General features: G+C 39.9%; 1 protein-coding gene across 1 annotated transcript in view; it reads left to right on the forward strand.

The window, feature by feature from the left end:
* Window positions 1-15321, forward strand: part of MAPRE2 (microtubule associated protein RP/EB family member 2) — an 87373-nt gene that overhangs the window by 13632 nt on the left and 58420 nt on the right. The window contains exon 2 of the mRNA XM_062488774.1: window positions 2722-2783. Within this exon, the coding sequence (XP_062344758.1) occupies window positions 2722-2783 (62 nt within the window). The remainder of the gene's footprint in view (window positions 1-2721; window positions 2784-15321) is intronic.

Here is a 15321-nt window from a genome sequence, read left to right on the forward strand (position 1 = left end):
TAAACTCAAAGGCATTTTATGATAAACATTGGTCTGTTTCCCCCCAGTGTAATTCTCTCATCAGGGAAATTGATAGTCTAATATGGGGAACTTCCAGCTATGGGTAACTTTACACATAGCTGCAAATATTTGCATTACAACAACATAAAGTAAATCATAAATTTCTGCCCTGAAATAATAAAAAAGAGCATAATCATATTTATCTGTTTTACTATATAAGACTTCCTGAAACTACTTTTTTAATTGCTCTTTTTTTTTTTTTCCTGTATCTTAAGGTCTTTGTTTTCCTGAGTCTCTACATCTTCATCCTCTTGTATTTTACCCCTTTTTCCTATGTTTCCCAGTGTGGAAGAAGGAATTTCTTCAGGTGTATTGATAGGTGGCTTTTTAGGAGATGGGAACTTATTTTAAAATCAGTTCAGCCTGTGTGTGCTGCAGAGTTCTGAGGAACTGAATTTTGCTTGCTGGCTTCTGTAGAGTGCTGATGTGATACCAGTGTCTGAAGCTGAGAGCTGTGCATGGCCTGCCATGAATTAGAAGCACGTGGCATCCTTTTCTCCTTGTTTTCATTGCACATTTTTATGCCTCTACCCTTTCAAAGGAGACTCCAACTCTCCATCCTTACCTTCCTCACACCCACTGGCTAGGACCTCTACTGTATTCCTTTGTCCACCTAAACTGAATTCCACCCTAATGATCCGGTGTTTCCTACCACTCCCACGCCTGGGTGCTGCTGCAGCATCTGGAGCCAGAAGGACGGGTTGAGGTGTTGGCATGGCTTATGGAGCAGGTGGAGACCTGGCAGTGCTGCTGCACACAGCAGCAAGTGCCAATTATCTCACCTGGCCACAGTGATTGCACTGCTCCCTGCAGCTCAGGAAGGTACGTATTTGCAGGCAGAAAGGCAGCAGCTGTTGCTGACATGTACCTCCCTGGCCTGACCTGTGCAAGCATCAGCAGAATCAGCTTCCACGTTTCAGAAACCTGTGCTGTGAGGATTTTTTTATTTGAGACAATATTAATGAAGTTCAGTGTGGTGGTGTTACTCAAATCCCTCTCAAACTGAGGTCTGAAAGCAATTAGGTAGTTACCTCTGTCTTCTTCAATATGCCACAAATATCACACTCTTCAGAAAATATAGTATGGAAAACATTCCATGAGTAAATTGTCATATTTCTAACAGGATCACTATGTCTATTCACTGCTGCTGTCTGTTAGAAGTTCTGGTCAACACCTTCTGGTGAGAGATGTCTCTTCTAAGCATTGTCTCAACTTGTAGGGATGGGACACTCTTGTTGGAGTAGTGCAGTCAGATCCCAGCTTAACTTCAGAGGGGCATTACTTGGGCAAAAGCCAATATACCATGATGGATTTGCTGTTCCTTTGCCAATAAGATGCCTGAGGTTTGTCAGCTGTGCTGGAATCACTTTCCACATTAAACAAATGGAGGAAAAAGAGTACGTTGAAAAACAAATGTTAAGAGGCTTGGAGAGATTCAAAGAAATGAAACAATAACATGTTTAATAGCTAATTCCCATTCTGGTTTGGCTTTAAGGTAGCTTCAACCTTCCAGTTTGCTAGCAGCCTTCCTAAGTTCTCTGCCAGAATGAGTCACAGCTTCTGGAGCTGGGATCCAGTCCTTTAGACAAGCCATCTTTAAAGGTCTGTTTACCTTTTCCAGATGATAGTGAATTATAGTGAGAATTGCCTAATGTTTCCCTCGTCTTAAAACGGAGGTTTTGATGAATATAAATTCACCTGTGGGACCTTCTTGCATCCCTTGGTCCCTGATGCGGTCTGAATAACCCTGGGATCCTATTTGGTGTAGTTTTGTGCTGCTATGCAGAGATAGATGTCTTTGGAATACTCCTCCCTGCTGGGCTGTCTCAACTAGTTGACTAGGAATGTAAAACAAGCAATAACTAGGGCCCTGGTCTGACTGTAAACCATTATTTACCTGCTAGGAATGATATTTCCTGCTGATTGAGGAGTTGAAATAAGAAACTTAGCCATGTAACCATAGTATGTAATTCAGAGCACAAAAATGAAACCCATATATGGTTGCTCCATCTTACATTTCCATAGTCTGTGATGTACCACTTGAGACAATGGATGTGAAGACAAATTTAGCATTCATAGTCAATTCTTTCCAGGAACACAGAAGGGAATAGGCCTTAATGTGGCTGCTACAAGGGGGCAGCACCATGGTTTCATTGTTAAGTGAGACACTTCAAAGAACTGCCAGCGTTTTTGTGCTGTATTGGCAAAAACACAGGCTTTCCTGGATTACAGTTACTGTGCTTCTGAATGGCAGATTTTTTTCCCTCTGAAAAGCTGTTCAGGCAAGTGCAGCAAGGCTCCAGTTGCATGACACAGCAGTCATAACTGATTGCCTGTGCTCGGAAGAAGCCTGGTTGGATGAAGAAAAACCAGTGTGCCTGGAAATCATGAATAAACTCTAAATGCATCACTGCATAAGGGAGCTCATAGAACCGCTACTATATTGGGGAGCATCTGATTGTTGTGCAGATGTGTTAAGACACTGAGCCATTGTGAACATAGCTGAATTAAGGCATTGTAATGAAGGATTTCTACTCATTTCAATTTTCAGCATACGACTATTGCATCACTGCGCAACCAATGCAGACAAAGACCATCCAGTAATTTTTTTTTCCCCCTCTATTTGGTAGTTGAAGTAAAGGTTTTGTGTTTTCTTTTCAGTGCCAAATTGCTGCAAGGAACAATTCAAGCCGGCAGCCAGGGAAAGTGCTTGGATGCTCAATGTAAGTATGTTGGTGCATTTGTGTTTTTCTACCCAAGAACTTGTGCTTGATGTCTGTAAGGCAGTATCTAGAAAAGTTTGATAACGATAGCAAGTGATATTGCTTTCCATCATCTTTGGCTATGTAATAGTCATAAACAAAACAAAAATAGTCATAAACAAAACTGATTAAAGCTAAATGAGAGGCCACAGACATCTTACAATAAATAATTTTGTAATAAATATAATGAGTAGTTTGGTTGTTGGGTTTTTGTTTTGTTTTGTTTTACCAGAATAAAAATGAAATGGTGGCAGAAAGGAATTAAAAATAATTTAAAAAATAGAGGTTGACAGTGAATCTGACTTCTCCCTTCCTCTTGGGAGATCTGAGAAACTGTATCCTTCCTTGCTTTTGTTTTGTTAAATGTTAGCTCTTCTGCACTTTATCAGTGCTGCCATCATAATGTTAAGTGTAAAAAGAGCAACTTACATGAAGCACATTATGGAGTTAGTAATTAATGCCACATAGAATCCATAAGGCGCTGTCCCTTTTTTTAATTCCCAACTATGGGAGTTTAACTTCAACCCTGCAGCCTCAAACTTGGCGTCTGTGAAATCTGCTCAGGAAGTCACCTGGGGAAAGAGGAAGGACCAGTGATATCAGACAGGAGGCCCACAAGGTGGCAATGTTTAGAAAGCCTTCAGAAGGGATGTGCCCTGAACAGATCCGTGCTTCCTGCCATCACTTGCTGCCCTTGTACCATTTCTGCTGCATCGGTGCTGTTAAACAAAAAATGCCAGCGTTGCCAAAATGGAGCGTAGGATACCTGGTACTGCACCTCTTGTTTGAGCGGGTTTACCACTGGCAGTGCTCACCATACTCTGATACCATTCCTGCTTTTTCCCCTGGAAGGAATGTGCTGCAGCATTAGTAGTTTGCAATAGCTTGGGGTTTCTTTATGTATAGCTAGTAATAAACATATGCATGGCACTGAAATTATGCTCAGGCTGCGTAATGAAGAACTTTCATTTTCAAAACATACTGATGCTTTTTTGCTAATGTCTACGAGGCTGTTACCATGTGTAAATAAATGCTAATTTTGGATGTAGGAGGCAGCTTAGTTTGCAGTGGTACTTTGTGCTTCACAGCTAGAAGTGAAAAGTTTGCTTTACTGTGAAACTGAGGGGTTGCTCCAGGTTATGTAATGCCATGTAAAAAAAAAAAAAAAAAAAAACCCAGAAAACTTAAACATGTTTGCATCAGGATTTCTCTAGATACCTGATAGGCATGAGAAATTATTCAGAATAAGTTCTATGGTAAATGAAATAATTGCCACCAGCAATTGTTCACCGGCGCAGACATAGGTGAGTGGGAGAGGGACAGTTAAAGAAGGAACTGCATCCAGATTCATCAGATTGCAAGTCTAACTTTAACAGCAATTAGAAGCCATGCAGGACTCAAGGTTACTTGGAGATTCTCAGGACACTCAGCCCATAATTTAGTCAAAAATTATGTCAGTATGTCTCAAGGATGAAACAATAAATTTAGACTACAGGAGGCATCTCAGAGCAAGAACTAGGAAAATGTGATGTTCTCCCCCCATGGATGCAAGCCTTCCCAGGAAGGTGTTGCAGATGGAAGTGCAGCAGGACAATGTCCTGTGCTGAGGCACAGAGGCTTTCATCTGTCACTGTCCACTCTGGCATGGAGTAGAGGCTGCTCCTTGAAGCCAGGCTTCATCACTGCTGTTATGCTGGTATTGTCACAGGCACTTGGAAACACCAGGAAATCTAAAGACAACTGTGAGCATGGAGATAGTGCACAACCACCAAGTGGACATTCATAAAAGCAGACTGCATCCTACCTGTTCAACAGAAAGTCATCTGACATGTGCAGATTTCCTGCAATGTGTTACCCTTTCTGCAAAGCAACAGGCAGTTTTCCAATGTATTCCCAATGGATTGCTACTCACTTTTCAGCCTTTCATTTTCAAATCCTTTAGTCCTTATGGCCTATTATATATCCAAATGAAGATCTAGTTATCAGGCTTCTAATACCAGAGATTTATTATATTGCTGCAGAATTAGCTGAGCTATTACTCTTACAAATCCGTGTAACATGCTATTTTATACTAGTCTTTGCTCAGGAAACCTTCTGGTTAGGTTTCAGTGGATTTGAGCCTGACAAATGCATGCATTTTTTCATGGAGTTAAGTTATACGGACAGCAACACGAGGGACGGATACTGGAATATTCAAGAAATTTTACAATTCTTGTATTAGGTGCTCTCATGTGTGACATGCAGATAAGGGGCCTTTTGGCTGTAGCGATTCCTTGATTGATGCAATATCACCAGAGCAATTAGAATACATCCTAATATCAGAAAGCAAGGCTAGTTTCTAGTGGCTCAGGAATTGCTTGTTAGATTTCAGTTATTTTGAGACAGGGAAAGAGAAAGAAAATACATTAAAATGTGTGCATATATATTTATATATCTACAAGTGTATATATTTTTGTATTATGAACTACTAATTCATGAAGTGTTCAGGGGAGATCTGAATAAAGGTTCAGATGAGCTTTTTTCTTCCCTGCAGATATAAATATTCTCTGGTTGCTCATGATACAGGTGCATGTACTTACCCAAACTAACTTTCCTCTCACTCCTTTCTCCTTACCTCCCAGCACCAGCACTGGTGTAGAATAAACACTATTCCTAGATGAGGGCACTTTGCTTCTCACTCAGTTCCTTGCTACTGGTTTCCCCCCAACTGATTTCCAGAATAAGACCTGACTTTCCTTAGGGACACCTTTCAACTTCAGTCAAAAGACTGAAGAAATGTGAAATAGGTGAACTTCTGGGCTGAGCAGAGTGCTTTTAAAGTATGTTCTATTCCGTGGAAACACCATAAGGTCCTCCAAAATGCAATGAAGGACATCTGTTGGGGAGTCAGTCCTGCACGGAACACAGATGCTGTATAGATCCAACATGAGAAAACCAGAGCCCTACAGCCTGAACCTGAGGGAGCAAAATTAACCAAATGGAATGTTTGTTTATGGCTGCGCACTCACCAGCCCAATTCCCTTCTTAACTTAGGAATTGGGTAGCTTGGATAGCCTTTTATGGTGCTGTCTGAAGATATTCTGAACTTTGAGGTGATATTTATTTTTCCAGTACACAATACCAAAAAATTATCCCACAGGAGCTCAGCAAAGCAGCTGATGATTCATCAGGAATGTAACTTTGCATTTCGAAAAGATAACGTGTGGTTTTGTTCAGAGTTAATGAGATCCTTTCCAACACAGAAGCTGTCAACAGCACTGACATACAGCAACAGCATTTACAGTTACAAAAACACATAGCCTTGTGGTTGGGGTTTTTATTAAATAGAAACCTCATTTTCTACTGTAATGAGGAAAAGGCACTGTTTTCTTGCAACTAGTACCTTTGGTACTCAAAGTGTTAGAAGGCTTTTATTATTATTATTAGTTTATACACAGTGTGGCTGTTCAGAAGTTACAAAAGGGTGCCACTTAATGCCAGGACTGCTGAAGCCATGGTAATATAATATTTTATATATATATATATGTATATAGATACCCTTGATATTATATATATATATATGTACAGATGTATATAGATACCATTGTTTTTACTTCATCTTTTATTGCCTTCTGCATCTGGCCTATCAATGGTGCTTCATTCAGAAGCTGGAGAATGTTCATTAAAGGACTATTCAAGTAATGATTTGAGTTTTGCTCTAGCAGAAAAAGAAATCATAAAATTTAGGACCTTGGGAAATATTAATCCTTGTCAGATATATCAAGTATTTATAGTGCATGTAGATGCTATAAAAATAACTGTGTAATTTTTCAAAGCAGTTTCTAGATTTTATAAATATAATCTTTCATGTGCCCTTGTGCTGGACTGTGGTAGGCACCCGGAAGCTTTCCTGGCCTCTTTTTCCACGCTGCTGCTGAAGCCTGAATTTGCACAGCAGGCATTGGGATACTGAGCTGAGGTGCTGAAGGCCTCCAGAGTAAAATCCAGAGGTGGATTGGTTCCAGGTATCAGCATTTTTTAATATTTCTGTGCAATCACTGGAGCTGGAAACCTTGGTTTTCATTAGCTGACTGCTTGGATTCTTAGACAGTTCAGTTGCTCCATGATCTGCAGCTTGCAGAAAATCACCCTATGTACTGAGTCAGAGTAAAGTGGGACTCACTAGAAATGCACAGCACATTAATGAGGTCAGGTGGAAGCAACACGTAAGTTATTCTTACAGTTAAATTGTTCCTTATAATAGTGGCTTCTTCAACCTTCTTAGAGACTTGTTTAGCACTAGGTCAAGTATGAGAAAGCCACTGTTGTGGACAGTGCTGTTGTGTTACAATGCAAGGTGGCAAAATTAGAGGTTTTCGGGTTTTGGGACCTAGTAATTTGTTGCATTCAAATCCAAATGTTGTAATCATCTCTAGCATCTTGCATGTCTGCTCCTACCTGAGCCTGCAGCAAGCACAGGAACAGGCATTTGTTGGGAGGTGCAAAGGGGCACAGGGGCAAAGTCAATGGCAGCTGGCTTGAGCCTTAAAAGCCTCAGCTGGAGATCTGCCACCAAAGTGTGCGCAGCTGCTGTGGTAAAAGTACTCTCTGAGTGATCAGACAGGCCAGGTACATGTCATGAGTACCATTTACTGTGGGGAGCATCAGTTTTAAGTCTCCCAGTAGCCATTCCTCATAGAAGGAATCTGGCAGTGCCCCCATCTTCAGGTTTATGCAGTGGCTTCCATTAGAACTTCATCCTCTTACAAAAGGTCTGGATTTGGCATACCACTAATGACCTGAGCGGGATGTGTGGGATAAACACCCTCTGAGCAGCACTACAGGAAACTACCCTTACATCATGTTGTAGGTTTCTAAACAAGTAACTAATTCTTGTCTTGTGTCTGTATAAAAGAACAATATTGACTGTCCTCAAGTATTTTCAGGCTTGATCTGATTTCATAGCTAGGATCGTTTTTGGGTAATGTAAGAGGCTTCACATAATCACTCTTTTAAATCTACAGCTTATGTTTGACAAGTGGGTCATTGGTTAATGGAAGCAAGTAAATCCAGCTGTTTATCTTTTCAGTAAGACCTTGCATTTTCTATATGGTCTTGTCTGCTCAGAATGGAGACGTGTACATTTTTAATGGCCCTCCTTCTATTTCAGAGTAAGGGTGTGAGCTTTACATTATCTTTAATTTCTTCCCTACATTCAAATAAAATAAAGTCACAGTATTAATTCTGCTGGTATCCCAGCTGATCCACAAATTCGTGGCAGTAGTTGTGGTACTATTAATTTAATTACAATTTGAATGTGATTTTTAAATAGGTTGTTCATTTGACTTCATGAGGAAAATTTACTGTTTTAAGTCACTTGAAAGTTTTCTTGCTCCTTTAGTTCTGCTACCCAAGCCTCCGTATTTTTGTGTGTTGTTCTCAACAGATGCACCTTCCACTAAAGCAGACCAGCAGTAGCTTTCTCCCAGATAATTTTAACTTACAACATTTTTTGGGTAAATTGAAATTTCAGGGTTTCAGAAATTGCTATGTAAGCCTTTTGCAGGGTCCTAGCAACTAAATAAAGCACTTGCAGCACTAGGTTAATAAAGTGCCAAAGTATTAATGGATACTTGGTGTAATAGGTCAAGCTCCAAAAGTCTTCTTAGGGAATGTCTGACAGCAACTTTATTTTCGTGACACAGTTTTTAAGTATTCTAATTTTTTTTTCAATTCAGACTACTAATATAAATGTAACATGATTAAAGCTGTCTATGAAGATTATTTTTCCTTTTCATGTGAAAGCTATTTTATTAATAAATATTTAGCATAAACACTAAGATGATAATGAGCATTAACTTGCCAGGGGAAGGAGTCTGTTTTCCATCAATAAGTGAGAAAATGAAAACTTTCAGATTAGTATTGTGTAAGGGTATTGTGTAAAGTAGCAATTAAATTATACTCAGAGAACACTTTCTTGCTCCCAAATGCTCTAGTACTTGCAAATAGAAACTATTGCTTTAGAAGTGTGTTACAAGTCTAAATTCTTAACAGCAAGTTAAAAAGCATGTGGGTAAGAAATTCTCAGAAAGTAAAGAGCAGAATTCCTCAGATGCTTGCATTTGGCCTGGAAGGAGCCTGAAATAGCTGAAAGCAAGTCTATTTGTCTATGGGAAGACAAACTTCTGTTTAAAAATGCTGTGTGTAATACATGTATTTGCTCTAGCCCAAAGAGGAGGCACTCCCTGATTTCTCTGTGAGCTAGAGATCACAAACAAATCCTTGGCAACCTAGTTTTTCAGAGGCGCTGAGGTGCCCCGGGGATTTCGGCTCTTTGGTGTGTTAATGGCAGCAATGTGTCACACGAGGTGTGTGAATCCTGGCTGTGATGCAGCCTTTAAATACAGATGTCACTTCTTGGGGTGGCTGCGTGTGAAGGTGCATGCAGCTCAGCAGGCAGTACTGAAGCCCATTCCTCTCGGGCCCGGGGATGAAATGAGGAGTCATTAGCTAATGACAGTGTGTTAGCTGGACAGTAAATATGCTGGGGACTTAGACGTCTGAGAGAAGGAAACCGATTTGACCCAGGTTCTCTGCAGGTAGATGAGGAAGGGAAGTGGAAATTGCCCACGCCTACAAAGGATTATGCCAGACAAAGGAAGAGTGGGAAAGAATGGGAGAAAGAACAATGGAGAAACCTCAACTGTGGAAGAAATCCTGAGATAAAAAGGAAGAGGCACTCATTTAGTTGTAGCAATGGAGAAAGAGGGATTGGATTTGCTTAGCTGCAGAGCTGGAAGTACTAAAAATACTAGGAAGCCACCATGGAAGAAAGGATGGAGATGCACCACAGTGGTGCTGAGGATGATGCTTGCGCAGACTTGTGACAGTAAGTGTTTTGAGGAAGCTGGTTATAACAGCAGGACCTGTTTCTGTGCTTGTAAAATGAGGGAAGCTGGCAGAAATCAGTTTTTGTAAAATGCTGTGAATGTCCCAGATAAAAAGCAGTTAGCAGGAGGAAGGGGAAGGTTGCACACAAACAGAAAAGAACACACCACTTTCTGTGTAGCTTCTTGGCATTTGCTAGTTTTTGTGGGCAATGAGACACCTTGGCTCTGAAAGAAAGTGATTTGTAATGCACTATAGGTTACTGAAGAAACTATAAAGTATTTTACAGCAAGGCACTGGGTTTTTGGGCTGGGGTTTGCAATCACAGAAACACTCACACACTAATGAATGACTTGGCAGTGTGATTTTCATCCTGGTCAGGCATGAATGTGCAATGGTTGGGTTTTTTTAACATTAGCTAGAGCGTGTAATACTGTTTATGTTGGCTTTTTGTTGGGTGTGGGAGGACTGACACTTAATTAACAGTTTCCCGGGACAAAGTAACCCCTTCAAATCCTAGTTTTTAAAGATCCAGTCTTTGTCAGCTGGTGAAATATTCTCGATCCAGTAAAATTTAATAGACCATCTGCTGGAATCATTATTTTCCTGTGCAAGCCTTCTCCTTTCCTCTCTAGCAGTGGTGAGCATCTTGGGCAGGTCGGACAGGTCTATATCAATTGACTGAAATGCCTTCAAAGTGTATTGCTAACATTTTCAGTGCAGAGCAGTAAGAAGGTATGTCAGAAATGGAGATTGTCCACTCACACTTGATTTTAAAATCTTTTTACCTTTTTCCAAACACCTCTCCTGAGCCCCAAGAAAGCCTAAGATTCCTCAACAGCTGAAAATACATAAATAAATGCTAAACTTAGTCTCTCCCATTTCCAAGCCCTTCCAGGCTTTTACCATTTATAACTTGTTTTACTGGTTTTGTTTAAGGTAGGAATGTCTGAAGTTCTGACTTTTCCCAGTGGTAACAATCATAAACTGTACTGTGTGGAAACATGAAAATCCCAAATCCTTCTCTTCTACAACACTAATCTGACTTTCAGTTAATTCAAATTTTATCATCCTCTGAAAAAATGTGGGAATCCCAATTACCTGAACATTTTTGATGGTTCTGTTCTGGCTTTCCATAGTCTTTACATCTGAATTCTGACAAAACAAGCCTAGTAAACTAGTTAACACCTTGGTGCTAATGGAAGTGGTAATGGTACATCTAGAACAGCTCCAGCTAAAAGAATTCCATGTAAATGCATGTGAATGAGCCATGAGTCAGTCTCCAGTCTCAATTCCTTTCAACCAGTATTAAAGACACAGGAATCCTTACTCAAAATATTTATTGATCACAGCCTCAGTTTCCAGGTCTTTAGATGAGAGCAGCTCCACAAGGTGTGTCTGAAACGCTGCTTTTTCAGTAGATATAGCTGAAAACAAAGGTAGCAGACACTAAGGAATTCAAAATTTTGGGATAGTCTGAAGTTAATGGAAGTAAAAATTCCTTTTCTTTGGAACCATTCCTCACTGAAGTATTTCCTGCTCTCACGGGAGCTTTTTGTTATGTAGAAAGTACTGGATAAAAATGTTCCGGCTATTTGGTGTGAACTTCTCATGTTTTAAGTAAGGAATCCTTTGATGTATACTGAGGAATGCTTCTTTCTAAATAGGAATTTGGGGAGTTTATTCTTTAACGCAGCTGGATTTACCTAATTGGATTTAATAAACGTCCACTAAACCAATTTATTAATTTTAATCTAGGAATTAATACCAAAAGTATACAATTAGTCTTAAAATATCTTATTCAAGGGTTTTTGAAATCCGGTTCCTGTGAATATAAGTCCTTGTTTTGTACATAGTACTTGAATCTTTAATTAATCCTCTGATTTCTATTTGAATTCTACAGTAACTATAAAAGGTAATTGTGGTCTTTCTAAAGGAAAATATCCATGGTCTGTGGCTCTACAAGATATTTCTCTTCAGCAATCAATTCATGCACTAATGGTCAGATTGGATTTGCAACTCATAAGACTAAATTTTCAAGTATGCTTAGCAGACAAAGGCTCCAAGATTTATTTTGTTCTTCCTCACAGGCACAGTACACTTTTAAAAATGTTAAGTGTGAGCTCTGAAATAAAAATATGTCTGTATATTTAAAAACAGACTTGAATTACCTCGTAGGGATGTGGTCCATGCACACTGTGTAACTGGGACAGCCCTCTCGTTTTTTTTTTTTCCCCCTTCTTTATCTGTGTCCCTCCAGGGAAGGCAAATAATCAAGACTTTGCTTAAAGTGGCAACACTAGAATCCCCAAGGGTGGGAAGCTCATTCTTTGTCTACAGGATGTCTGGAGTGATAAGTAGCTGTTTTAATACAACTCATGCAATGTTTCATTGTCCTGACAAAATTATCATTTTCTCTTTGTCATAGTGAGTTTGAATGTCTAGAAATACAAGGTATAGAATGAGGTGGTGGGATGGTGGTGAGACAATGCATTTGGTGCTGCATGAACAAAGTCCGTAAAGTTACAGTTTTGAATTTTTACCTGAAGTGATTTTATGCCACTCTGTTTTCCTTTGGATTGATCAGTGCTGTTGACAGTATGTCAGCAAAACAGGAAACAAGAATTCTGCATGACCCAGGTCAGCTTGAAACTTACCATGCACCTCAGCATATCTGTTATGTGTTTGCTGTGTTGATAACACTGCTGTTGCTGAGTCCTTTGTGGATGTTTCTGTGTGATATGTTATTGTCACAGGTTAGAACTGAGCTCTAGTTTAGGCTGGCGCAAGCCAGTGCTCTCTAATAGACAGTTGCAGATACCTCACTTGTAATTCTCACACATAACACGCAAATCTGGATCTCCTAAATCTTCTGTTCCTAATCTGCTAAATGCAACTTTAGAAATTAGGCTGATTCTGATGCAGCCTAATTAAGTATGCTCATGGTTATACCCATCTTACTGAACCTCCACATGCTGGGAATAAAGTATGTCAGTGTACCTTAATGAATTGGGACTTCCTTGAACATCCAAGGTGTGTCCAGGACTTAACAGTTAGCTCTTCCCAAACTGTCTTCCTAATTTGCTTTGTTCACTTATTTTCAAATTCAAACAGTGTTGGCCAACTCCTTCAGGTGAAAGAGACTGTTTCTGCATGGATTTCCTATAAACACATGCACTTGAGTTAACTAGGATTAACTGATTTTAATGTACAGTGTGTAAATCTGCGGCTTTACAGAATTCTTTTATTCTTTGTTGTGATAAAGGAAGACTATGAGAATAGTTAAATTAGAAAAGCAGACTACTTTGCTCAGGACTGCTGCTTTCCAAAAGCTATTGCTACCTTCCAACTGTTTTCTGAAATCTAGTCTCAGGTTTTTTTCCCCAGCGGAAAAAACCTGCACTTGTGACAGGACTATTCATGAAACTCCTCAGAAAAGTGATGTACATGACCCAAAATACTTCTACTTGCATGATGTTTGCTGCAGTTTGTAGCTGGGCTCTAATTCTGAGAAGACTGCAAGCAATATCACAATGACTCCTTTGTGAGCCTGATCATGAACAAAGATGTCAGAGATGAAGGATGCTTGCTGGCCACTCTAGGGTTAAATGTGTTTTTCTTAGTCTCACTCCCTATTCCTCCCACCACCCCAAAGTTATCCAAACGGTGGGGAATTTCTGCTATCATTAATTGTATTTATAGTTTGGCTATGTCATGAAATACTCCCTAAAACCGTCTGTGTGGGTTTTTTTAATCCCCTCACAGATGTATCAGCAGAAGTTGCTAGCCTAGCTATCACCTTTGCTGTCAGAGGCTGTACATTGATCTCTTATCGGCATTAAAATATTTATAATTTATTTCCACATTAGCTGCCTACTATAAAATTCTGGCTCAAGTATGCCTGAGGTCTTTCTAATGCTGCATTTTGGCCTTTTAGAGGATTTTACTTTCAAGCATTATAAATTAAGCTTCGTGGCTTTCCTACTGCAGTAAGTCAGGCTTGGAGCAAGTAAAGAGTGATGAACTGAAAACAAAAGCTCTGAAGAGGAAGGAGGAACCAGATTTTGGAGAATGATGTTGAGGCCTATTCCAGTACTTGCTAGTATTCTCTCTACCTGGTTCACCACAGCAGAAATCAAAGTACTGGGATGCATGTGATGTGGCACAGTGGTGCTTTTTGCATCAGCAGTACACCTGGGACTTGCTCTGTTGCTAGCATGGCATAGCAGAAGGTGGGTTTGAGAGGACATGATATCTCCATCCTTGGAGATTTTCAAGATTTTTAATTGATTATGATCATGTCATCAAATGTGACCTGATCTCGTATTAGTTATGATCCTGCTTCAAGTGGGAGATTGGACTGGATGATCTCCATGGGTCTCATTCTGCCATTGTCTCTGTGGTCTCAGTGCTGAAGATCTATTCCATCAGGTTTTGTAATTCCAGCCTTCAACATTAATTGCTTTCCTGGCTCTTTGCTTTGCTTAGTCAGCACATCACTTGTGAGTACCAGATTTTGGTACTTTCAGCATACCACAGGTAGGGCTTTTTATTAACACCAAAGCTGATGTTTTATTCTTCTGAACAATTCTCCATTTGTGTGCCTAGTGTGTGTAAAAATCTATAAAGGCAGCACAGATGTACAGACACCTAATAACAGCAACAGGTTTCTTTCTTTGAGACTTTCTAGCTTAGAATGATGGAAGTGGGAAGAAAATGCTGGTGACTTCCAGCACGTAAAGATGTAAAGAAGTTGTGCTTGTGGGCCACACAGTGCCCAGAAACAGAGATGTAGGTAGGGGGAATGCTGTGCATATTGCACCCATGCAATCCATATTGCACCCAGAGACCCCCAGGCTGTGCTACATCGACAAAAGCACACTGAAACATGCTTTCTGAAAACCAGGCATCTTTTGCTGATGCCTGGCTCAGCCTCCATAAAGGTAAGGTACTGTGCTGAGGCAGCATGTGTTCTTCTGACCTTGAGTCCTAATGCAGAGGAAAGAAGAAGTCTGAAGCAAGGCTGCCATACTCTCCTCACCTGCACTTCTCTTGTGTAGCTTTGTTGGTACATGTTTTAAGCAGTTTTAGAGACTTCAATAAAGAAGCTTCTGTTCTTTGCCACTGGTGAAGAAATAAAAATGTTTTTACAAGTTAGGGTTGCAGAGTGTTTTACTGCTTGCTTCCTAGCAGAGCAGGTAGGGTTATGTCTGGCAGATAAAGACCTGCTATAGATTATTTTTATCTTCTGTCACCACATAGCATTTCTGGCTTCTCCGTGTTATTGAGTGCTAGTGAAACACTTACTGGCCTTTCAAACAGAATGTTTTTTGTTGCTTTTGTTTTGAAAAAGGCTCAAACATTGTTTCCTCCAATTATCAGATGAATTAAACATTTTTCAATGAAGTGTGCCTATTGCAAATGTTCATAGATTGTTTACTGAAAGACATATTTGAATATATTTGAAAACCTGACAGAAAGTATAGGTAAGATCCCCTGTCTTGATGTGCAGAGGACAGTGGCAAATTGGCAGACTAACTTGAGCCTTGTTAGAGATTGCTCTAAAATGTGTGTTAATCTAATGCATCTGATTTAAATCCAAGGAGATTCTCAGCAGTCCAAGCATTGTGCA

The sequence above is a fragment of the Cinclus cinclus genome, chromosome 1 (genome assembly GCF_963662255.1).
Source record: "Cinclus cinclus chromosome 1, bCinCin1.1, whole genome shotgun sequence".
NCBI lineage: Eukaryota > Metazoa > Chordata > Aves > Passeriformes > Cinclidae > Cinclus > Cinclus cinclus.